At 43.3% G+C, this 26041-nt stretch overlaps 1 protein-coding gene and 4 non-coding genes across 5 annotated transcripts; 3 read left to right on the top strand and 2 right to left on the bottom strand.

Moving 5' to 3' along the window:
• Positions 1 to 873: 873 nt before the first annotated feature.
• PRXL2B (peroxiredoxin like 2B) lies at positions 874 to 9949 on the bottom strand. Its single transcript, XM_075840727.1, has 7 exons — positions 9797 to 9949; positions 6689 to 6893; positions 5382 to 5433; positions 2846 to 2909; positions 2687 to 2762; positions 2247 to 2365; positions 874 to 1245 (listed from the first exon to the last, which is right to left on the bottom strand). The coding sequence occupies exons 1-7, from the start codon at positions 9857 to 9859 to the stop codon at positions 1219 to 1221; spliced, it is 606 nt and encodes a 201-aa protein (XP_075696842.1). The 5' UTR covers positions 9860 to 9949; the 3' UTR covers positions 874 to 1218.
• A 1767-nt stretch (positions 9950 to 11716) lies between these two features.
• TRNAF-GAA (transfer RNA phenylalanine (anticodon GAA)) lies at positions 11717 to 11789 on the bottom strand. The gene has a single exon. It is a non-coding gene; the product is annotated as a tRNA-Phe (tRNA).
• A 1729-nt stretch (positions 11790 to 13518) lies between these two features.
• Positions 13519 to 13601, top strand: TRNAL-CAG (transfer RNA leucine (anticodon CAG)). Its single transcript has one exon. It is a non-coding gene; the product is annotated as a tRNA-Leu (tRNA).
• A 3218-nt stretch (positions 13602 to 16819) lies between these two features.
• Positions 16820 to 16902, top strand: TRNAL-CAG (transfer RNA leucine (anticodon CAG)). The gene has a single exon. It is a non-coding gene; the product is annotated as a tRNA-Leu (tRNA).
• Positions 16903 to 18780: 1878 nt separating this feature from the next.
• TRNAL-CAG (transfer RNA leucine (anticodon CAG)) lies at positions 18781 to 18863 on the top strand. Its single transcript has one exon. It is a non-coding gene; the product is annotated as a tRNA-Leu (tRNA).
• The last annotated feature ends 7178 nt before the right edge of the window (positions 18864 to 26041 follow it).

Below are 26041 nucleotides of genomic sequence, written 5' to 3'. Positions count from 1 at the left end.
ATGTGACCGCTGCAATCTGATTGGCTGCAGCAGTCACAGGAGATGAAACGTCATCCTAGGAGGCGGCGTGGAAGAGGAACAGAAGAAAGCGTCGTCAGGTCAACGCCCGGGTGAGAAGTTTGCAACACTCGACTATTTGTTGCAGGTTTCACATCCCTATAGAATTCAATGGAGAAAACCCGCGACAGAAAAGCAACAAAAACGCAGCATAAATTGACATGCGCAGATTTAAAATCCGCACCGCCGGTCAATTTATGATCCTTTTTTACTACGTTTATTTTGCGCAGCGTGGGCATGAGTTTCTAAATCTGATCTGCGTTGCCGATACTGTAAACGCTGCAAAATTTCCGCAGATTTCCGTTGCAGAAATCCCACAGCATTTACACTATATGGGAACCCGATAAGGGTTTTATCTACAGCTGCAAACATCAGCCTCCACGCTCGTCTAAAGGGAACGTCCACCTCTCACACAGTCTATACGGAATTTCTAAATATCTTCTCAAAGCGGTTACATTTTTTTTTTTTTAACCGAGTACCAAATCCCCTGCATAGACAGGGTTAAATAAAATTATGGCTGCCTGCAGTAACCACTAGAGGGAGCTTCCCTCTACTGTGTTATCATAGAGTTCATGTATAATCAGTATGCAGTAAGCTCATAAGCTCCCCCTAGTGGTGGTTGCAGGCAGACAGAATTTTATCATTTAAAGGGAGTCTGTCAGCAGATATTCCAACACTTTATTACTTACTTGTCAGTGATCTGTAGTTTTTATAGAAATCCCTTTTTCTCATGCAGCTCATATTCATGAGCTGTAGTTAGAGTTGGAGCTCTGACCACTATAAAAGGTATTAGTTATAAAATTAGTCAGCACAGAATGTTGGACCCATAGAGATTGTGTTTAATCTCTGCATGTAAATAAGAATCTTTCCATTCACTGACAGCAAGCATCTGTATTGAAGCGTGTGAGATATCGATACAGAATAAATTAGAAGATTGCAGCATTTTTCATTATACAAGGATTAAGTTTGCTCGACATCAAATTGGGACACCCCTCTTACATGTGATGTCTCATCATAATCCTATAAAAGCCCCTTGAGTTAGTGGCGGGATGACGGGCAGTAGACGGCAGTCAGTGCAAAGACCATGATAAACTGAGACGTCACGTGACTGATGACCCGCGGTCCCGGCTTATTTATTCACCGCGGTCCTGGATTCTTTATTCACCGCGTGCACACGTCATCGTTACACTGTGGAAGGAAGGATGACGGAAGTCAGCGAGGGTGAGAGAATAACACTACATACTATAGATATACACAGAACCAGAGACTGATGAAGACCTGGGAGGGGGAGGTGTGGGAGCAACAACAACTAATACACATAGAATCAGAGGTGTAGTCCCGGATCAACCTCTAGAGGGCGTACTGGTTCATAAGTCATCACCTTGCGCCACCTCATTAAAAGGGAAAGTCCACCCAGAAGTAATCCGTAAAGTAATCTTTTAAAAAAAAAATAAAAAATCTTTTGACATGTCAGAAGATTTTATTGGTGGGGGTCCAAGCACTGAGATGCCCCCCAATCACTAAAACAGAGGCAGAAGTGCTTGGGTGAGCACTTTGACACTTCATTTCTGATCGGTCTTCTCTGAGTGTTGTACGGGCTCAATGGAAAGCCTTGGAGTCCGCACGTCGCTCGCTCGTCTTTCCAAGGTAAGTCAGAAACAAAGAGGCACAGCGCTCACCCAAGTACTTCTGCTGCTTCGTTTTAGCGATCGGTGGGAGTCTAAGTGCTCGGACCCTCACCAATCAAAACTTCTAACACGTCAAAAGTTTTTTTTAAAGTTTAGTTACCCTTTCAATTAAAAAAATTCTACCTGCCTGTAGCCACCACTAGGGGGAGCATGCAGCATACATTTTTATTATTGTGATTAATGGGACCCATATGCATTATGCTCATAAGCTGCCTCTAGTGGTGGGCCAGGCAGACAGATTTTGATCATGACTATAGAGAGGATTTAGAGCTCCGACCACTGCAAGGATATAATAGACACATTAGTAGAAACAAAATAGTAATCTAAGGTGGAGAAAGTGAGCGAGACATCCGGGAAACTATCCAGTAGTAGAAAATATGCAGATTACTAACAGAGCCGCGCTATATATGACTTTTAGAAGTTGTGTGTGTGAGAGATAGATAGATATATATATTCTCTATCTCGCTATGTGTGATTAACGTAATGATATCGGACTCCCACCTGAGGGCGCTGTCCTTCAGTCACACTTGCAGAAATGCCAAGAGTTTTCACTATGGTTTCTAGAGGAATGTGGTCACCAGGGGAATCTTGCACAAAATGAAGTAAAACATTTTCTCCTCCTTGAAAGAAAAAACACAATTCGTTAAACAGAAGATTTTAGCTATAAAATGTAAAATTAGATTGGAGTAGTAATGAGTCCTCCTCGTCAGGGCATGCTGAGAGTTGTAGTTTTAGAACAGCTGGAGACACAGTTTGCAGAGACCACCCCCCTCCCCCCCCCGATCAGTACGGCAAGCTTTACCCTTCCTATCCATTGTAAAATTACATGACAGAGCTCCCTCCTGCCACCTTGTGTTTGCTTTGGGTACAGTCCCAATGTTTTCATAATTCTGCAGGTAAAATAAATTCCATGATTAATACTGAATATAAAATCCCTTTACCTTTGCTGACGATCAGCAACCCCCCACTCTGCAGGAGATCGCCACTGAAATTTCCTTGCACCCCATCTGCATTTGCCTGTAAAATGTAAGTTGGAGAATGTTAAAGAATTAAAAAATTAAAATCAGGTTTATACTACTGACTTGTAGATATTTTCTCACCTTAGTAACAATATCTCGAACCTTCTTCCCAAGAGCCGCGGGAACTACAGAAAAAGCATTGTATCTGTAATAAATAAAAAAACATGATCCTTAATCAGTTCATGAAGATGCAAATAGGCAAAGTAGCCAGAACCGACATCTTCTAGACTGGAAGAGTCGTCGTCCGACCATCCTTGTGTACAGGAGAGTCAGGAGCAATAGCTGCAACTCAAATGAGCCCGACAGCTACTGTCAGTGTCTGGGCAGCTTATCATTGGATCCATCAACAGAAAGTATACTTTGGTTTTGTCTTTTTTGTTTGTTATTTCATGAGTTACAGCCTGTAATATACTCCAGAGCTGCACTCACTATTCTGCTGGTGGAGTCACTGTATATACACTACCGTTCAAAAGTTTAGGGTCACTTAGAAATGTCCTTATTTTTGAAAGAAAAGCAGTTTTTTTCAATGAAGATAACATTAAATTAATCAGAAATACACTCTATACATTGTTAATGTGACAAATGACTATTCTAGCTGCAAACGTCTGGTTTTTAATGCAATCTCTACATAGGTGTATAGAGGCCCATTTCCAGCAACCATCACTCCAGTGTTCTAATGGTACATTGTGTTTGCTAACGGTGTTAGAAGGCTAATGGATGATTAGAAAACACTTGAAACCCCTTGTGCAATTATGTTAGCACCGCTGTAAACAGTTTTGCTGTTTAGAGGAGCTATAAAACTGACCTTCCTTTGAGCTAGTTGAGAATCTGGAGCATTACATTTGTGGGTTCGATTAAACTCTCCAAATGGCTAGAAAAAGAGAGCTTTCATGTGAAACTCGACAGTCTATTCTTGTTCTTAGAAATGAAGACTATTCCATGCGAGAAATTGCCAAGAAACTGAAGATTTCCTACAACGGTGTGTACTACTCCCTTCAGAGGACAGCACAAACAGGCACTAACCAGAGTAGAAAGAGAAGTGGGAGGCCCGCTGCACAACTGAGCAACAAGACAAGTACATTAGAGTCTCTAGTTTGAGAAATAGATGCCTCACAGGCACTCAACTGGCAGCTTCATTAAATAGTACCCGCAAAATGCCAGTGTCAACGTCTACAGTGAAGAGGCGACTCCGGGATGCTGGCCTTCAGGGCAGAGTGGCAAAGAAAAAGCCATATCTGAGACTGGCTAATAAAAGGAAAAGATTAATATGGGCAAAAGCACACAGACATTGGACAGAGGAAGATTGGGAAAAAGTGTTATGGACAGACGAATCGAAGTTTGAGGTGTTTGGATCACACAGAAGAACATTTGTGAGACGCAGAACAACTGAAAAGATGCTGGAAGAGTGCCTGACGCCATCTGTCAAGCATGGTGGAGGTCATGTGATGTCTGGGGTTGCTTTGGTGCTGGTAAAGTGGGAGATTGTACAAGATAAAAGGGATTTTGAATAAGGAAGGCTATCACTCCATTTTGCAACGCCATGCCATACCCTGTGGACAGCGCTTGATTGGAGCCAATTTCATCCTACAACAGGACAATGACCCAAAGCACCTCCAAATGATGCAAGAACTATTTAGGGAAGAAGCAGGCAGCTGGTATTCTATCTGTAATGGAGTGGCCAGCGCAGTCACCAGATCTCAACCCCATAGAGCTGTTGTGGGAGCAGCTTGACCGTATGGTACGCAAGAAGTGCCCATCAAGCCAATCCAACTTGTGGGAGGGGCTTCTGGAAGCATGGGGTGAAATTTCTCCCGATTACCTCAGCAAATTAACAGCTAGAATGCCAAAGGTCTGCAAATGGAGCATTCCAAGACCAAAGCAAAGTTTGAAGGAGAAATTATTTGAAATAAAAATCATTATTTCTAACCTTGTCAATGTCTTGACTATATTTTCTAGTCATTTTGCAACTGATTTGATAAATATAAGTGTGAGCTTTCATGGAAAACACAAAATTGTCTGGGTGACCCCAAACTTTTGAACGGTAGTGTACATTATATTACTTGTCCTATACTGATACCAAGTTACGGCCTATATTATACTCCAGAGCTGCACTCACTATTCTGCTGGTGGAATCACTGTGTACATACATTACATTACTTATCCTGTACTGATCCTGAGTTACATCCTGTATTATACTCCAGAGCTGCACTCACTAGTCTGCCGGTGGAGTCACTGTGTACATACATTACATTACTTATCCTGTACTGATCCCGAGTTACCTCCTGTATTATACTCCAGAGCTGCACTCACTATTTTGCCAGTTGGAAACAGTTGACAAGACACCTTCCTAACAGCTTAGCTGAGCTTCTATAATGCAGGGGGGGGGGGGTAGTTTGCTTTTGTAAAATCAAATGGCATAGCCTGTGGTGTCAAGATGGCACTTCCTAGAGTACAAATCACCAGGGTAACCTCTGTGCAGACACTGAACAGGCAGGGAATGCTACGAGATTTCAGCTTTGAAGCTGCGGAATTGTTAATGCAGCTCTGGAGTACAATAAAGGTTGTATCTAAAAACATAACACAGATCCTGTTCTAGATGAACTTTTTGGACACCGACCTCTTGAATCCCAGCTCCTTGTAGCTCTGCTTTGATTCATCCAGATATAATTCTGAAACAGAGAAAAAACCTTCAGCGACGTTACACAACAAATGACACAAAGTTTACACAACGTCACAGCTATAAAACTATAGATAATAGATGGCGGGGGGATGTGGAGTTTATACCCACGGGGCAGCGGGCTGTTCATTAACAGGATAGGGGCACGGCACATGGGGTTATGCAAAAAGTAATAAACCTATTCTGCTAAATTTGCAGTAGTAAAAGAACAACGGATCATATTTCTATTAGGAAGGCTCCATCGACTGTTAAAGTGAAACTCCGGGCTTGGACGTATCATATAAAGGGAGCTGCGTAACTAGCAACTGCCCAATATCACGGGATTATCAGTCATTCCCTTTACTATGAGAGCAAAGGGATAGTCACCCAGCAGGATTGTGGGAAATTTCCATTTCTCCATCTACAGAATCCAGGCTGCTGTTTATGGTGGTCTGTATCCCCTCAATACAATGCTGTACAATACACCCAGCATGGTGCTGCCAGAATACAGACTGCCATAAACAGCGCATGCATTCTGCTGATGGCACTTGAGGATTTTTGACTCCATTCAGCCTATTACAGACTTGTAAAGAAGGAAATTCCGATAATCCAACCAAAGATGCACTTCAATAAACAGTAACATTCCTTTACTCCAGCATTGGATAATCCAGAAAGTCTGATAATCCGGCACTTGTTTCCAGCAAAGAACTGCAATTAGAATGTAGAGTTTCCCAAAACTTAAGCAGAGAGAATTTCTATGGCCGTCCAATAATCCAGAAAATCTCATAATCCATCACCTATGAGATCCCATTGATGCCGGATTACAGGAATTTTACAGTCCATCTAAAGTCGGCCTGAGATGAACTGTCACCTCAGCTGAGAACACCAGCACTCGCATTGTTAATTTTGTTTTTGGAAACTTTCTTATCTTCTCATTGCAAATCAGCATTATTACAATTGTAGCATTTAAAGGAACACTCCAGGCTAAATGGATACCCTGCGTTATATCTAGAACAGGACCCGAGGGGCGGAGCATGACACAGATTATCTCTGCTATGTTTTGGGGTTTCTTTTCATTCCTGTGTCATGCTCCGCCCACTCAGGTCCTACACTAGACACGGTTATCAGTTTTGCCAGGAGTTCTCCTTTAACAGTAATAATTCCTCATGCTGTTTAATGAAATTATTAAGTCGACTATCAGATTGTCCACAGGATTGTGGCCAAATCCTTCGGTCTAGGACCACAGACTCATCCCTATGCAAACTTACCCCCGGAAAAATAATTCCCATCCAGAAACTCTTGCAGCCCCAAACTCTCTGGTCCAATCCCTATCAGACGGAACTGGTTGGAACTGAACGATTCTTGCAGCTTGGAAACTTCTTTCGCCGTCCAGCGGCAAATCTGGCAGCCAAACCTCCTCAGGAAGAACAGGACGGTCGCGTGGTCCCTCCATAGGGACTGTAACTCCGCGGTCTGAAAACACATCACACACAAAACATGAGCAAAAACAAAAAGCAACGGATTCTACGCTGTGATCGACACATCCGGTGGTCAGATCCATCCACACAAGATTAGATCAATGCTGAATGTTCTTCTATGTAATATCATCTGATGTTTCCAGTTGGGACCTAAAACAAAAGTTACCCTCAGCTATTGACTAGTTGGAAATTTAAAGGAGATCTCCACCTTTATCAAAGAAAGACCCCATTAAATTATTACTATGACATGCCCAGTGAACCGTCACCTAGTAGATTCAATAGCACTCAATGAACAGCCTCTAGTAACCCCGATCAGAAAAGACGCAAATCAGAGCACCCTCTCAGCGGATTGGCTGGTTTCGATCACCTGACCGGTCACAATACGTACAGTGAAAAATATTGGAACGTGGTTAAATGGAACGTTGAATGGCCAGCAAGACCATCTGGACAACCCCTTTCCATATGCCCTAATAGGACATGTGACAGTTACAGGGGGAAAGGGGTCCTCCAGTCGAGATCTACACCTATGATCCAGAGCATTGAGTCACTGATGGTGGACTCAACTACTGGGCCCCATGTAATACTAAAAATCCCCTGTAGTGGCCGCTGCAGAGGAAATGAGCATCTTCCCATGGCTATAGCTGGTTCCCTAGGAATAAGAAAAGCCAAATCTGTGGCGATCAGTCTAGATAGGACCGGACTGACCAAAGCCCCTTGGCTGGAAAAATTAATATATCACTCCCACCCAGAGTGCTAACAACTTCGATACAGGGAGTAATATGTCCACTGACAAGAAGGGTCCACATCTGGGAACTATCCATTGCGGTGGTTGGATGAGGGGTCTTCAGATACTAGCAGACCACCTCACACATATCCCGCTATTACGCAGACCAGTCTGTAAATGAATCCGTCACAAAAGTCAAGTTACACAAGTCCCCAGGGGCTGCTGCCACTTCTATGTGTCATGCCGTCCAGTCGGACTCTGGTGCCATCGCATATTACCCATTTAGAGGAGACGCAGGATCGGGGTTTTAGACATTACAACTCCACAAAAAATAAAAAAGGAGAAATTAAACAAAATCTATGAAAGCTGCAGCCATATAGGGGGGTCTAAGGCCAACAAATATCTCACCAAGCCACCTCGGACCACGCTTAAAAAGTTCCATTGTTACCATTCAACGGTGCTACAAACATGGAGTTCTGTAAGATGCCCATGGTGGGTTAAACCTGCAGGCGCAATAAGAGCCCCCTAACAAGAGTTCGGGGGTGTCCTACACTGCTCCAGCTATAATGCTTCCTTAGGAAATCCTGGTCAGTCATTAACTCTCCTCCAATCGACATTGCTGAGAGCAAGGGGTCATTTGGGAGGTTTAAGGCTTCATGCACACGACCGTGTTCGGTCCGTAATACACGGAACGCATGTCGGCCGCAGTTCTCAGATCGAACACAGTGCAGGGAGCCGGGTTCCTAGCGCCATAGTTATGTATGACGCTAGGGGTCCCTGCCTCCCTGCGGGACAACTGACCCATACTGAAAACATGTCTCAGTTCGGAATAGAATTCCCGATGGGAGGCAGGGACACCCTGCACTGTGTTCGGTCCGGGAAATGCGGCTGACATGCAGTCCGTATATCACAGACCGAACACGGTCGTGTGCATGAGGCTAAAGGGTTTTTTTTGGGGGGGGGCGGGCTTTAAAAAAACAGAACGGATGGAAATAAACATCTGATCAGCAGGTGTCCGACCGCTGGGACCCCCACCAATAACAGGCTTACCTGGTCATTCCTGGGTGCCCCATATGAATAGAGCGGTAGGTAGCGCACATGCTCGGCCACTGCTCCATTCATTACTATGGAGCTGCCGCTCTACGATCTTCGTCAGTGCCATAGGAATGAATAGGGCGGGGGCCGAGCATGTGCACTACTGCTCCATCCATTCCTATGGGGCTCCTGGGAACGGGAAGATAAGCCCGAACTCGTAATCGATGAGGGCCCGACAGTCAGACCCTTATTGATCTTTGGGGAAATTTTTCCCTTTATATTTTCTCAAGCGTCAAGCTTGGTGACTGGTACCTGAGGATACGCAGTATTGATATAATCACTTTCACCTCCATAAACACGGCTTTATATATACACATATTCTCTTATGGTAAGGACATTGCTGTATAGATTACCCCTGTATACCCGATTGTTGGCACGGCACGTCACTACCGCAGCCACTCCAGATATGGCTGGTTAGCCCTCTGTACATAACTGCGTTACCGTCCTGTATATAGCCCATATACAGTTGTCCCATTCGAATTCTACTTTATCTCTATGTATTTTGTAATTTTTTCTATGCGTTTGGCAAATAAAAAATGGTAATAGTATTGACTCCTTTGTTTCTTATGTATCAATATATAGTGGAGTTTATATTAACACTGGGGAGGCATTTTCTCATACCTTTGGAGACCTAGCCCCTTTACTGAGTGTCCTGTGTGACACATGTTGACCTTATTGATCATATACCTGTGAATAGGTCATAAATATGGATTATGGGAAAACCCCTTTAAATAAATATAGATGTTTAAAGCAGCATCAAGACAACGGACCTATAAGGTGCCCAATAAACATGTGATGAAAGACGGGGGCTGCACAGATGACTGGCAAGGACACCCCGCTTTTAGGTGACATTTGTACCCCACTTTCTGATACGGTATGTGGGTGATCATGAGACAGAATATAATGGACATAGATCACATGACACTCCGGGGATCACTTTCCCATCATTGCTATAACCTGGCACTGCAGTGAATGATGAAATCCCCCTGATGCATTACTACAGCTGAGGGCACAGCCCTGGTCATTGTCCGCATAGCCGCCCGTATATAATGACAGGGGGCTCTGTGCCCGCAGCTCACCTCCCCGGTCAGGGCATTCTTCACCAGGAGACCTCCCAGCTTCACCAGATCCACGTTGCCCATGTCGTCCCCGGTTACAAGATTCTGGGTCTAGGGAACTGCCGCTTCCTCGTATCAATACTACAAGTATAACCCGCAGCCAATCACAGCGCAGGAGCTCGTCTGGGTGGAACTGAAGAGAAGGGCAGTAGAGCCTTATATGGTTATCTGGGCGGGGCTTAGTTGCATAAGCCGCTACAATGTATCTTTCATAACAGCGCAATGAACTGGGCTGAGGCCCCACGTGACTGGATAACAGCGCAAATAATGTTTTATTAACGGGAATTGTTATTATGTATTTGTATATAGTGTATGTGTGTGTATATACTGTGTGCATGTATTTGTATATAGTGTATGTGTGTGTATATACTGTGTGCATGTATTTGTATATAGTGTATGTGTGTGTGTATATACTGTGTGTATGTATTTGTATATAGTGTATGTGTGTGTGTATATACTGTGTGTATGTATTTGTATATAGTGTGTGTGTGTGTGTGTGTGTATATACTGTGTGTATGTATTTGTATATAGTGTGTGTGTGTGTGTGTGTGTGTATTTGTATATAGTGTGTGTGTGTGTATACTGTGTGTATGTATTTGTATATAGTGTGTGTGTCTGTATACTGTGTGTATGTAGTTGTATATAGTGTGTGCGTATATATACTGTGTACGTATTTCTATATAGTGTGTGTGTATACTGTGTGTGTGTATATACTGTGTGTATGTCTTTGTATATAGTGTGTGTGTGTGTATACTGTGTGTATGTATTTGTATATAGTTGTGTGTATGTATTTGTATATAGTGTGTGTGTGTGTGTGTGTGTGTGTGTGTGTGTGTGTGTGTGTGTGTGTGTGTGTGTGTGTGTGTGTGTGTGCATATATACTGTTTATGTATTTGTATATAGTGTGTGTGTGTGTGTGTGTGTGTGTGTGTGTGTGTGTGTGTGTGTATATACTGTGTGTATGTATTTGTATATAGTTGTGTGTATGTATTTGTATATAGTGTGTGTGTGTGTGTGTGTGTGTGTGTGTGTGTGTGTGTGTGTGTGTGTGTGTGTGTGTGTGTGTGTGTGTATGTATATACTGTGTGTATGTATTTGTATATAGTTGTGTGTATGTATTTGTATATAGTGTGTGTGTGTGTGTGTGTGTGTGTGTGTGTGTGTGTGTGTGTGTGTGTGTGTGTGTGTGTGTGTGTGTGCATATATACTGTTTATGTATTTGTATATAGTGTGTGTGTATATACTGTGGGTGTGTATTCGTATATAGTTTGTGTGTGTGTCACACGGGGCGGTTACGCTGTGTAAAATCATGCAGCATATCTGCCCTGTGCGCCGCAAGGAATTCCGGGCTAAATACCGCACCAAACCGTGTCCGCTGCGAAAAACTGCTGCACTTAGCCGGCCTGCTATCATGACGTTTCATTCCAGGAGACTGAGGCAGCCTGTGATTGGCTGCAGCGGTCACATCCCAGGAGGCCAGCCTGGAGGAAGAAACACAGACTTCTGGGTAAGTATAAGATTTTTTTATTTTATTGAGTTGCTTTTTTTGCGGCGGAATTACTGCGAACACGCTGCAAAAAGCGCAACAACTGCTATTTGTTGCGGGATTTTCCTCCCCATTGAATTCACTGGGAAAAACCCACAACAAATAAGAAGTGTTTACGGAAATACAATTGACATGCTGCGGAAATAAATTCCGCACCGCAGTAAATTTCTGAGCGTTTTTCCGCTCAGTCTTTACGCAACCTGTGGATGAGATTTGTTTTATCTCATCCACTTTGCTGCGGATTTTCAGCAGCGAATTACAGTGCGGAAAGTCCGCAGTATTTACGCAACATGTGAACTGACCCCTATAGTAATATGGTGGGGAAAAAAAATACTTGCCGAAACCCGGGATCGAACCAGGGACCTTTAGATCTTCAGTCTAACGCTCTCCCAACTGAGCTATTTCGGCTACATAAAGCATCTTAAAGGGACAGTCTACAGCCATAGACAGGTCATTTTATGAATGTCAATTTTTTAATTCAAATGACCCATGGCTGTAAATTTCCTTTAAAGGGTTTACCCAATCAGGACAAACAGTGTCTATATTCTAAAACTATAACTACCAGCAGAGGTTAGCCCTCTGTACATAACTGCGTTACCGTCCTGTATATAGCCCATATACAGTTGTCCCATTCGAATTCTACTTTATCTCTATGTATTTTGTAATTTTTTCTATGCGTTTGGCAAATAAAAAATGGTAATAGTATTGACTCCTTTGTTTCTTATGTATCAATATATAGTGGAGTTTATATTTAACACTGGGGAGGCATTTTCTCATACCTTTGGAGACCTAGCCCCTTTACTGAGTGTCCTGTGTGACACATGTTGACCTTATTGATCATATACCTGTGAATAGGTCATAAATATGGATTATGGGAAAACCCCTTTAAATAAATATAGATGTTTAAAGCAGCATCAAGACAACGGACCTATAAGGTGCCCAATAAACATGTGATGAAAGACGGGGGCTGCACAGATGACTGGCAAGGACACCCCGCTTTTAGGTGACATTTGTACCCCACTTTCTGATACGGTATGTGGGTGATCATGAGACAGAATGTAATGGACATAGATCACATGACACTCCGGGGATCACTTTCCCATCATTGCTATAACCTGGCACTGCAGTGAATGATGAAATCCCCCTGATGCATTAATAAAGCATCTTAAAGGGACAGTCTACAGCCATAGACAGGTCATTTTATGAATGTAAATTTTTTAATTCAAATGACCCATGGCTGTAAATGTCCTTTAAAGGGTTTACGCAATCAGGACAAACAGTGTCTATATTCTAAAACTATAACTACCAGCAGATGGTGGTCAGGAAGGAGTTAATTTTGCAGGGTTGATTGTGTCATGATGGCCGAGCGGTCTAAGGCGCTGCGTTCAGGTCGCAGTCTCCCCTGGAGGCATGGGTTCAAATCCCACTTCTGACATCTGCTTTTTTGGATCCTGTTCATTCCATGTCTGTCAAGCACAGGAAACATTTTTACACATCTGTTTCTATGGAATTAGTTTTTATTTTCTCATTACAAAGAATCTGTTCATTCCATGTTTTCAAAACATAAAAACGATGTATCTTTTTTTTATATTTTCGGCTATTACTAATATTGTTCATTCTTTTTCTTCATTCTTTTTAGTATGTCCCTCTGAATCGTCCCCCAGTAGAACTAATTGAGGTGTAAATCTAATATCCAACCCCAATCATCCAGAAATCTCCTCAAATTTACACTGCCAATACATCAATATTTTTGGGCAGGACCATAGTAAAGCCTTGTTCACACAGTGCAGACTTTGGGGGCCAATCATGTGCTTTTTGCAGTGCTTTATAAAAATGAGGATTTACTACATTTCTCAAGTACTGGCCCTTTAAATTTGAGGGTCTCTAGATCACATACAAAACGCCTCGTCCTGCTGAGCCAAACATATTTTACTTGCAGCTGACACTTTGGGAGCGAAACTTCCCCTGATTTATATTATTAATCATTCATTTCTATAACACCGAAACACTTTGCTGTATCGGCTCCATTATGTTTTTTCATGGTAATATTTAACGTTTCCAGTGATTCTCATTCATGTCATACAACTATCGGCAGCTGAGCGGTCTGGAAGGAGTTAATGGTCAGGTCACTTAAGTAGTCAGGATGGCCGAGCGGTCTAAGGCGCTGCGTTCAGGTCGCAGTCTCCTCTGGAGGCGTGGGTTCAAATCCCACTTCTGACATTGCTGTTTTTTTTGTCATGTAAAAGTTTAACCCTTTGTCTGAAAGCTTTAACCCCTTTGTGGCTGAGTTGCTGCAGTTCCTAAACGCTTCTACTTTACAATAATATCACACACAGTTGATGGTGGAATATTTAGAGGAAAGAAATTTCATGAACTGAATTGTCACAACGGTGACGTCTTATTACGGGACCGCGCTGGAATTCAGTGATCTCTTTAGAGCGACTCATTCTATCACAAATGTATGGCGAGGTGCTGGATTCTATACACCTGTGGGAATGGGACTGAATGAAACACCGAAATTCAAGGGTTAAGAGGTGAGTTCCGATACTTTTGTACATGTAGTTATAATTAGACACGAAGTCTCACAGGGCATAGGTGTAAAGGTGGGAGAAAAATCTCAACCACCCATTAACACAATTAGAGATAAGGACTCTAACAATACATAATAAACCAGAGAAAAAGAGTCCGTATATATCCACATGTGAAAAAATTACACATCTTTATTAATAATAAATACACACAATTAGGCCTCATTCACACGGCAGGGTTTCCCGGCCGGGTGCCGGCCGTTCATAAATCGGCCGGCACCCGGCTGCATTAGGAATGATAGACCCCTAATGGGGCTATTCACACGACCGATTTTTTGACGGCCGGGCAATCCGGCCGTCAAAAAATAGGACATGCTCTATCTTTGCCCGGGCACCCGGCCGCCCGGCTCCCATAGAAGTTTATGGGGCCGGGTATTACACGGCCATCACCGGAATGTGTTCCGAGTGACGGCCGGGTTTTCCGGCTCTTGCGCTCTATCTCCTCCTCCTCACAGCGCAGAGTGCATGTGAGGAGGAGGAGTTGATGCCATTCTGACGAATGGCATCGCTGTACACTGTGTTGCAGGGCCGGGGTGTACAGCAGGTGGAGGGAGCGCTGCGCTGGCTCCCTTCCCCTGCTTGTTAAAAGCACCCTGGCCCGGCGACACCTTCGATGGCGCCGCTAGTAGCAGCAGCTGCTGCGGCTGCTACTACTGCAGCGATGCCACTATAGCAGAGCAGGGAGGTATCTCCCCGCTCTGCTATGTGCTAGCCGCACATTAGCTCCTTGAAGGAGCAGAATCCCCGTGTGTTCGGGGATTCCGCTCCTGGACAGAGCGCTTGATGTCTCTGTCCATATCTGGGCAGTGACATCAGGGGAAACTCCTGAAGCGGAATCCCCGAACACATGGGGATTCCCCTTCAGGAGCTGCCGCTGATGTCACTGTCCGGATCTGCCCGGCCCGGCACGGATGCATAACTTTATGCAAACCGGCCGGGCAGAATGGCCGATTTTACCGGCCGGCACTCGGGCTCGGACCCGACCCGGTCGTGTGAATCCCGCCTTACAAAGAACAGAGAATCTAAAAATGAGTCCTTGACTAAGTCACAAGTATCAATATTAAACAGAATATTAAATCACATCAAAGTATACAGTTTATGTTGATTATCGAATTTACTCCTACACAGGGTACATCTATAAGAAAATGAGATGCAAATGCAAGAAGTACAGCAGATCAGACCGTTAGACCGTTTGCCTAAGGAAACTAGTGTTCCTAAGAAAATAGCAAGTGTCCCTATTGATCCAGTAAATGCACTTACCCATATTTTAAGGAGAATCGTGTGACCCAGAGTATGGAAGTGCGCCCCGACGCGCGTTTCGCTTATAGCTTTCTCAAGGGGTGCCGGTATTATGGTTGTGCCTAGTTTAAGTAGTGGTCTTCACTGTCCTTTAATCATTCTAAGCCAATCAGGCGCCGGTATGAGCGGCGCCTAACTGACAGTGGTGACGCCCAGGGATGACACGCAAAGATACACTGCCGATGAACGTCATTATCCTACTGCGCATGCGCGAATCCCGGGACGCGTCACCAGGGAGACAGCGCAGGCGCAGAACCAGAAAGACATCCCACGGTCAGGAATCAGCGTCCCATCTACTTACACTGTTTAATATTGATACTTGTGACTTAGTCAAGGACTCATTTTTAGATTCTCTGTTCTTTGTAATTGTGTGTATTTATTATTAATAAAGATGTGTAATTTTTTCACATGTGGATATATACGGACTCTTTTTCTCTGGTTTATTTTGTACATGTAGTGTATAAGGCTTCATTCTAAATCAATTGTGGTTGAGGTGCGGTTAGAAAAACCGCTACTGAAAAAAACTGCATACATTTTTACCACAATTTGGTGTTTTTTTTTATGTGGTTCTAATTACTTCTCAACCGCAACGCGGGAAAGGACCCTGAGGTCACAATGTCATGTCTGTTTTGCGCGCGTGAAAAATGCAGCGTTTTTCTTGAGTTGCAGTTTCGTGTGCCACAAGTTTTTTATGTCGGCGTTGGTGCACACTTTTTTTTTCTCAGTCTTTCTTTAGCAACTGTAGCGTGAACCACGGATCGCACACGGATGACGGATGATTTTCATGCAGTGGTCTGCAAAAATGGACCAGCATAGGACATGCAGGGAATTTCACGCAACGGAAAGATGCTGCGAGAAAAATCACGCATGGCAGAATAGCCCCATTGAATTGCATAGGTCCGTGTGCTGTCCGTTGGACACCGGTTACCTTTGGACACCGGTTACCTACATCAGCCCCCATCTTAGTAAGAGGTTTTGCCAGTTTGGAAAACCCACCAATACATTTTCGATAATAATGAACAAAGCCTATAAAGTTTTGGATGGACCAAAATGGACACTGACTTTTAAAAGTACATTTGATGATCTAATAGTATATCTGATATAAAACAGCTTTGTAATTTACTTACTGTTACAATAAAGTTGTTTTATCCATGCAAATTCTGTGTGAAGTTACTGCCACTAGGAGTCTCTCTTCCTGTAATCTGCTGTCCAGCCCTTTTGTCAAGCGTTGGCCAATCCTGGTTAAAAAGCAGAATTGATGGGCCTGCCAATACACGTCTATGGAGCGGGGAGGGGGGAGAAGAAAGAGAGTGTGACTCAGCAAAACACTTACCCTAAATAAAAGTTCACCCATACAACTTTTTTTGCGTTGTGGGTTCAAGTCCCATCGGGGGTGGTGTACAAAGTTTTCGTTTTCTTGTTGCATTATATATATTGTAAATGACAATGTTTATCCTCAAATGGGGCAAGCCTCTTTGATATCTCATTCATATCATAAACTATCAGCAGCTGACTGGTCTGTAAGGAGTTAATTTTAATGACAAACAGTAAGTCAGGATGGCCGAGCGGTCTAAGGCGCTGCGTTCAGGTCGCAGTCTCCTCTGGAGGCGTGGGTTCGAATCCCACTTCTGACATGATTTTGTATTTTTTTTCATATAAAAATTCAAACTATTGTCTGAAAACTTTAACTCCTTTGTGGCTGAATTGCAGTGATTCCTAAAAGTCTTCCACTTTACAATAATAGCACAGTTGACAGTGGAATATCTAGGAGGGAAAAATTTCAGGAACTGACGTGTTACAACGGTGGCGTCCTATTACAGGACCGCACTGAAATTCAGTGATCTCTGTACAACGAGCCATTATAAATGTCTGTAAAAGCGACTGCATGGCGAGCGCTGGATTTTATAAACCTGTGGGAATGGGACTGAATGAAACACCTGAATTCAATGATTAAAGGAGTTTTCCACTTTACAGAAACAATTTACTGACACATAACAAATAGCTTTTAATTACAGGCGGACAACTAATGCTGGGGCTGAACAACGCTTGCGTCGTTGAAGGGCGCTCATTGGCAGGGCAGAATGGCTTGCCCCGCCAATCAGCGCTTTTCAACAATGGAAGTGTTAGTGTCATTGAAAGGCGCTGATTGGTGTGGCAAGTCATTCTGCCCTGCCAATTACTTGCCCCGCAGGTTCAATTAGTGCAGGAGAGGGTGGCTGGTTTGAGTTGCGCCGCCGCCCACTCAGAAAGGCAGCAGGTCGACCTATGTGGCGTGGCCATGTCAGTGGGCCCCACCATCTTAGTGGGCCCGGGGCAACTGCCCCACTAGCTACGCTACTGGAGCAGCTTATTCTAAAAATTCACCTGAAAAATTAGGTAAGTTTTAAGGGTGTTCTGCTGCACCCTGTCGACAATGCCCTGTATCTGTATGCCTCCTAGATTACTGATTGAGCCCCAGTGGCCTAATGGATAAGGCACTGGCCTCCAAATCCAAACCCAGGGATTGTGGGTTCAAGTCCCATCTGGGGTGGTTTATGGAAAGTTTGTTTTCTTGTTACATTATATTGTAAATGACAATGTTTATCCTCAGATACCTCTTTGATTATAATTCATAATGTTGATGCACTGAGCTCCTAAGTTGTTGAGCCCAGACATCTTCCCTCCAGGCTCCAACGAACTATTTGCATCAAGCCGTGGACCAGGAATGTGACTTCCAAAATGAATTTTTGTTCTCTTCCCTTTCATCCCCTTTAGCTTATTTGGAGAAAAATTCATTCAGTTTTATAACAATCAATGTAATGTAACAGAAGTGCCTTGTATATGAATCTATCGTCTCCTTGGTGAAGCTTTCTAGGCTTATTTCTTTTTAATAGAAGTAACTATTGACACATTTAATCAAGTGGGGGGATACACTACACATGCTTGAGAAAGAAGTCAGTACCCCAAAACGTCACACTGGCGTGTCAAGATGCCGGATCTATCTCCGTGTGGAACCTCCGTTTGTATTTATCTATCCATGGGACAATGGACTTTTAAAACTTCAAGGATTGTGAACTCGGGCGCTACGGGTGAATATTATTTATGGAATGCTTTGTATTGAATAACATATATATATATTTTTTTTTAAAATAAATATCTTAGTCATTGTGATTATTGTAACTTTGTAAGCTGTTCTGTATTCTCTATACTGAACAGCTGTATCGCTTCTTTTACACTGAATTTGTCGGTGTCGGCGGGTCCCGCGTCTCTGTGACACGTAGGATCCACCTGGGATCGATCACATCTAAGTTATGAACTTAGATGTGATTGTTTACAGGTGGATCCTGTGTGTCACAGAGACGGAGGACCTGTTGTCACTGAATCCATATGGTGCGTTGGACTGACGGATTCAGTGTAAAGCGAAGCAAAAAAAAAATGCCCTCAAAGTTGTTCATAGCATCAGTCTCATTCATATCATAAACTATCAGCAGCTCACTGGTCTGGAAGGAGTTAATTTTCAAGGTGTACAGGAAGTCAGGATGGCCGAGCGGTCCAAGGCGCTGCGTTCAGGTCGCAGTCTCCTCTGGAGGCGTGGGTTCGAATCCCACTTCTGACATCATTTTTTTTGTTTTTTTCATATGAAAATTCAACCTGTTGTCTGAAAACTTTAACTCCTTTGTGGCTGAATTGCAGTGATTCCTAAAAGGCTTCCACTCTACAATAATAGCACAGTTGACGGTGGAATATCTAGGAGGGAAAAATTTCAGGAACTGACGTGTTACAACGGTGGCGTCCTATTACAGGACCGCACTGAAATTCATTGATTTCTGTACAACGACACATTACAAATGTCTGTAAGGCCAGATTCATACGAGCGTGTGCGTTTTACCTGCGCAAAAGGCACCTAACAGCTCCGTGTGTCATCACCATATGGTGCGCGGCTGCGTGATTTTCGCTCAGCCACCATCATGATGACTCTGTTTGTATGTTTATAGCACGTGGTGCTTTTCTGTTTACATTCATAGTTTTACATTCATAGTTTTACTGCTGTTGCGCGAATCACGCGCATCCCACGGAAGTGCTTCCGTGTGGTGCGCGTGATTTTCACGCACCCATTGACTTCAAAGGGTGCGTGATGCGTGAAATATGCACAAAAAACGGACATGTCGTGAGTTTTACGCAGCGCCACACACTGCGTGAAAATCGCGGACTGTCTGCACGGCCCCATAGACTAAAATAGGTCCGTGCGAGGCGCGTGAAAATCACGCGCGTTGCACGGACGTATATCACGTTCGTCTGAATAAGCCCTCAAGGCGACTGCATGGCGAGTGCTGGATTTTATAAACCTGTGGGAATGGGACTGAATGAAACACCTGAATTTAATGATTAACCCCTTCAGGACTGAGCCTGTTTTGGCCTTCAAATCTGACGTGTCACTTTATGTGGTAATAACTCTGGAATGCTTTTACCTATGGTAGTGAAAAAATGTGGTCGATAAATTCAATATTTATTTGTAAAAAAACACCAAGATTTTATGAAAATTTGCAAAAATTTGCATTTTTCTAAATTTAAATGTATCTGCTTGTAAAATAGATAGTAATACCACACAAAATAGTTACTAGTTCACATTTCCCATATGTCTACTTTATGTTTGCATCATTTTTTGTACATTCTTTTATTTTCCTAGGACGTTACGAGGCTTAGAACTTTAGCAGCAATTTCTCATATATTTAAGAAAATTTCAAAAGGCCATTTTTACAAGGACCAGTTCAGTTCTGAAGTGACTTTGAGGGCCTTATATATTAGAAAGTCCCCATAAATCACCCATTTTGAAAACTGCACCCCTCAAAGTATTCAAACCAGCATTCAGAAAGTTTCTTAAGCCTTTAGGCGATTCACAGGAATTAAAGCAAAGTAGAGGTGAAATTTACAAATTTCATTTTTTTTGTGCCAAAATTCATTTGTAATACAGTTTTTTCTATACCACAGGAGGTTTTACCCGAGAAATGTAACTCAATATTTATTGCCCAGATTCTGCAGTTTTTAGAAATATCTAACATGTGGCCCTAGTGCAGTAATTTCCTGAAATACAGGCCTCAGAAGCAAAGGAGCACCTAGTGGATTTTGGGCCCTCCTTTTTTTTAGAATATATTTTAGGTACCATGTCAGGTTTGAAGAGGTCTTGTGGGGCCAAAACAATAAAGACCCTCAAAAGTGACCTCATTTTGGAAACTACACCCCTCAGGGACTTTATCTAGGGGTATAGTTAGCATTTTGAACCCACAGTCTTTTTGCTATATTTATTTCAATTAGTATGTGAAGATGAAAATCGACTTTTTTTCTTAAAAAACTTATATAAAGCAATTTCTCCCGATTATAGCAATTTATATTATATTTTTTTGATAGAGCCAAGGTGACCAAGAAACTGCGATTTTGCAGTTTTAAATTCTTTATTTTTCACGTGAGACGCTCCATACATAACCCCCCACACTAAGACATGCTATGTCGTGGTGCGCAAAGGGGTTAATGTGCAGTGGATGGTGCAGAGGGAAAATTAATATTTTCCACTGATATGCCATTTTAGTGCACTATATGTTATGCCCAGTTTGTGGCACTGAAGACAAATACCTCATAAAATATTAACCGTGTTCTCCTGGGTATGGCGATGCCATATCAGTGGACTGTTTGGGCACGCTGTAGGGCTCAGAAGGGAGGGAGCGGCATTTGGCGTGCAGATTTAGCTTGTTAGTTCTGTTTGGCGTTTTACTTGTATTTCAGTTTATAATGTGGGGGTATATGTAATCTGTGCGGAGTACATCAGGGCATAATAAGAGGGTGTAATAAAGGGGTAAATAAATAATAATCCGCAGATATGTGGCCGGTGTCGCACTGATAAATTGCGCCCAATCTTATCCGCTTTCGGAACACTCTGCACATTTTGCATCGCCATATTCTGAGAACCAGAACTTTTTTCTTTTTTTATCCACCGGAACCGTGCGAGGGCTTATTCTTTGCGGGACAATCTGTAGTTTTCATTGGTACCATTTTTGGGTACCAGAAATTTTTTAGATCACTTTTTATTCCATTTTTTATTCCATTTTTTGTGTCACCATATTCTGAGAGCGATAACTTTTTTCTTTTTCAGTCAAAAAGCTGTGTAAGGGCTAGTTTCTTGCGGGACGGGTTGTAGTTTGTATTGGTACCATTTTGGCGTACCAGCGACTTTTTGATCACTTTTTATTGTATATTTTGGGAGGGGTGGTGACCAGAAAATTGTGAATCTGGCATTGTTTTTCGTTTATTTTTTTAGCGGTGTTCAATGTGCAGGAACAATAATATGACAGGTTTATAGCTGGGGTTATTATGAACGCGGCGATACCAAATATGTGTACTTTTTTTAACGTGTTAATTTTTTTCCTATAATAAAAGACTTATTATGGGGAAAAAGAAGTTCTTATTTATGTCACTTATAACTTTTATTTTTACACTTTTTAAAAACATTTTTATTATCGGTTTTTTTAACTTTTTTTACTTGTCCCACTAGGGGACACTTAGACTTGCAGCTCTGATCGCTGCTGGAACACATTACACTACCTACGTAGTGTAATGTGATTCTAACTGTCATTGTGACGTGACAGTCACAATGACAGGAAGCGTCGGAGGACCGGCCGGAGGCTGCTCCTCCGAGGACTCCGTACATGGCAGCCCGGAGGCCATTGTCTGGCCTCTGGTTGCCGTGATAAGGATCGCCAGCCCCTGCAAATGCATGTGGGTTAACTGTTAAAGCGCAGACGTAATTGCACGCCCACGTGCGCAAAGTTACTGCTCACCTGGGCATTCATGTACGCCAAGGTGCGGGAAGGGGTTAAAGGAGTTTTACACTTTACAGAAACAATTTACTGACACATAACAAATAGCTTTTAATTACAGGCGGACAACTAATGCTGGGGCTGAACAACGCTTGCGTCGTTGAAGGGCGCTCATTGCCAGGGCAGAATGGCTTGCCTCGCCAATCAGCGCCTTTCAACAATGGAAGTGCTAGTGTTTTTGAAAGGCGCTGATTGGTGTGGCAAGTCATTCTGCCCTGACAATTACTTGCCCTGCAGGTTCAATTAGTGCAGGAGAGGGTGACAGGTCCTCCATCTCTGTGACACACAGGATCCACGTGTAAACAATCACATCTAAGTTCATAACTTAGATGTGATCGATCCCAGGTGGATCCTACGTGTCACAGAGATGCGGGACCTGCCGACACTGACGGATTCAGTGTAAAAGAAGCGATACAGCTTTTCAGTATAGAGAATACAGAACAGCTGTATCTCCAAAAGTAAATGTACATTTTAACAAAAACTATTTACAAAGTTACACTAATCACAATATTTATAAAAAAATGTAAAATATATCTATAGGTTATTCAATACAAAGCATTCCATAAATAATATTCACCCGTAGCGCCCGAATTCACAATCCCCCATGGATAGATGTCTGGGCTCCAACAACTTAGGAGCTCAGTGCACCAACATTATGAATTATAATTACAGCCAAAGTTTATCAAAGAGTTTTCCCCCATTTGAGGATAAACATTGTCATTTACAATATAATGTAACAAGAAAACAAAACTTTGTAAACCACCCCAGATGGGACTTGAACCCACAATCTCAGGAGGCCAGTGCCTTATCCAGTAGGCCACTGGGGCTTAATCTGTAACCTATGACACACTGGATAAGGCACTGGCCTTCTGACATGTTCTATTTTTTTTTCATATGAACGTTCAACCTATTGTCTGAAAACTTTAACTCCTTTGTCGCATAATTGCAGTCATTCCTAAAAGGCTTCCACTTTACAATAATAGCACAGTTGACGGTGGAATATCTAGGGGGGAAAAATTTCAGGAACTGACGTGTTACAATGGTGGCGTCCTATTACAGGACCGCACTGAAATTCAGTGATCTCTGTACAACGACACATTACAAATGTCTGTAAAGGTGACTGCATGGATTTTATAAACCTGTGGGAATGGGACTGAATGAAACACCTGAATGTCTTCAAACCTCCTACACTGTGTGCCGCCATTTTCTGAGCGACTGCACTGTGTATGAGAATTAGATACAGGGCTCAGCAGACAGTATCACACGAACATAATACACACATCACATACACAAACATAACTTACCTGCTCCTGCCGCCGCCGCGTCCTCTCCTCTTCCTTGCGCCTTCGCTTCATTGAACATATGGCCGGAAGCCGCGGCCGGAAGTCGTCATCTTACTGTCCGGCAGCTGCTTCCGGTCCACATGAAAATGGCGCCGGATTTCGCACTACGAACTAGCTTAGTTTTGGTCTGTGTGGGAGCGGCGCATGCGCTGTTCCCACACAGATGGCGCACGCAACTGAAAATGGAACGCCTCCAATTCGCATTCTCTATGGGGATGTATGTGCCGTATTCCATCTCTGTATGTGTCATTAATCGACACATACAGAGATGAAAAAAAAATGGCAGCCCCCATAGAGAAGTAAAAGTCAGAAAACATTAAAAAGTAAAACATGAGAACACAAATAAATAACATTTTGGAAAATATTATATTAAAAGCAATATGATAAAAAAAAAAAAAAAATCATGACAACTTTAACTTCTTTGTGGCTGAATTGCAGTGATTCCTAAAAGGCTTCCACTCTACAATAATAGCACAGTTGACGGTGGAATATCTAGGAGGGATACATTTCAGGAACTGACGTATTACAATGGTGGCGTCCTATTACAGGACCGCACTGAAATTCAGTGATCTCTGTACAACGACCCATTACAAATGTCTGTAAAAGCGACTGCATGGCGAGTGCTGGATTTTATAAACCTGTGGGAATGGGACTGAATGAAACACCTGAATTCAATGATTAAGGCCTCATTTTCACGCGTGTCGTACGCACCTATATTACTCTATGGGGCAGTGCAGACGATGCGTGAATTTTGCGCTGCGCGAGTGTGTGGCGTAAAACTCACGACATGTTCTATAATCGTGCGTTTTTCGCGCATCACGCACCCATTGAAGTCAATGGGTGCGTGAAAACCACGCATGCCGCACGGAAGCACTTCCGTGCGAACTGCGTGATTCGCGCAAGAACTGTCAAACTGAATGTAAACGGAAAAGCACCACGTGCTTTTCTGTTTACAAACATCCGAACGGAGTGTCTTAGACATGAGCGAACCGAACTTTACCGGGTTCGGCCGAACTCGTTTTGACCGAACCCGGCAGGAGACAGTCACTGTGCAGGGTGTTGAAAGAGTTAAACTGGTTCAGCACCCTGGACAGTGACTTCCGATTCCAATATACGTGAACGTGTCAAAAAAAAAAAAAGTTCTGACTTACCGATAACTCCCGGCTTCTTCCTCAAGTCTGACCTCCCGGGATGACAATTCAGTCCAAGTGACAGCTGCAGCCAATCACAAGCCAAGCACAGGCTGTAGCGGTCACATGGACTGCCGCGTCATCCAGGGAGGTGGGGTCAGATGTCAAGAGAGGCGCGTCACCAAGGACGCGTCACCAAGGACACGTCACCAAGGCAACGGCCGGGAAGTTCTCGGTAAGTACGAACCTCTTTTTTTTTTAACAGGTTACGCGATATGGTGATCGGAATGCACTGTCGAGGGTGCTGAAAGAGTTACTGCCGATCAGTTAACTCTTTCAGCACCATGGACAGTGACTGACGTCGACTAGCCTCATCTCTATGATGGCGGCTGCGCGAAAATCACGCAGCCGCGCATTATACACGGATGACACACGGAGCTGTCAAGTGCCTTTTGCGCACGCAAAACGCTGCGTTTTTTGCGCGCGCAAAACGCACACGCTCGTGTAAATGAGGCCTTAAGGAGTTTTCCACTTTATAGAAACAATTTACTGACACATAACAAATATCTTTTAATTACAGGCGAACAACTAATGCTGGGGCTGAACAACGCTTGCGTCGTTAAAGGGCGCTGGTTACAATCATCCTTCTTCTGGAGCTTCTGCATTAAATCCTGCAGTGCCAGTGCAAATTTCAGCAATGTTTCCCCTTCTTGTTGACACCTGGAGAAGAATTTCCTCCTCAGTGAGGGGGGAGATGAGGTGTCTCCATATAAACAATCTAAATATTCCACAACATCAGACAGACTTTTTCTGATTGGTTCAGGAGCCAGCAGCACTGCTCTCCTAGCCTCTCCTTCCAGCAGTAATATCGCCAGATCCACTTCATTAGCCTGTGGGACCCCATATAAGCGAGCTGCACATTTTAGTATCTCTGCCCACTCTGTCACTGGCATGTTAGTGCCATTGTATTTAGGCACACTGCCTGTACCTGCCATAATAGGGAATAACATCGCAGATAAGCATGAGTATGGCCACCATATTTGTATGTAATTGTCTATATCCTGCCGACTACGCCAAAATGTAAGGGTGGCACAGTCAGTGCAATATATGAGCACAGGAACCAGACAGGTGGCAGATTTACACAACTTTACTTCAGAAATGAAATGAGTATCTGTGGGTTATACAGTGACACTATATCAGTCTCTGCAAATATCCATATATCACAGTCACAGGCTTCTCCTCAGCTCCCACCTGCTACATCAGTGAGGAGAGTCCCAGCAGTTCTCAGCCAATCCTGTAGCTGTCTCAGTCTCCACAGTTTACTCTAAATGCTGCTCTCTTTCCAGACCTTCCATTCAGGGGTCTCTCTGTAGTGTCACTTTATATTCTCCTCTCATGAGTTTCTCTGCAGTCCCTCTCCTTCTCTCTCTTGTCTGCTCCTCCAGGACAGAG

Source organism: Rhinoderma darwinii, chromosome 10 (assembly GCF_050947455.1).
Source record: "Rhinoderma darwinii isolate aRhiDar2 chromosome 10, aRhiDar2.hap1, whole genome shotgun sequence".
NCBI classification, from domain to species: domain Eukaryota; kingdom Metazoa; phylum Chordata; class Amphibia; order Anura; family Rhinodermatidae; genus Rhinoderma; species Rhinoderma darwinii.
Note: the sequence above shows the minus strand (reverse complement) of the source record. Positions and strands in the feature narration are given on the sequence as shown.

Bases quoted from the DNA above. Each gene is read 5' to 3' on its own strand.
- PRXL2B (XM_075840727.1), bottom strand. From the start codon at position 9,859: ATGGGCAACGTGGATCTGGTGAAGCTGGGAGGTCTCCTGGTGAAGAAT. The intron at 5,434-6,688 runs GTAAGTTTGCAT...TCTCTGTTTCAG, and splicing joins TGGGAATTATTTTTCCGGGG to AATTATATCTGGATGAATCA. The intron at 2,366-2,686 runs GTAAAGGGATTT...TTTTCTTTCAAG, and splicing joins GTTGCTGATCGTCAGCAAAG to GAGGAGAAAATGTTTTACTT.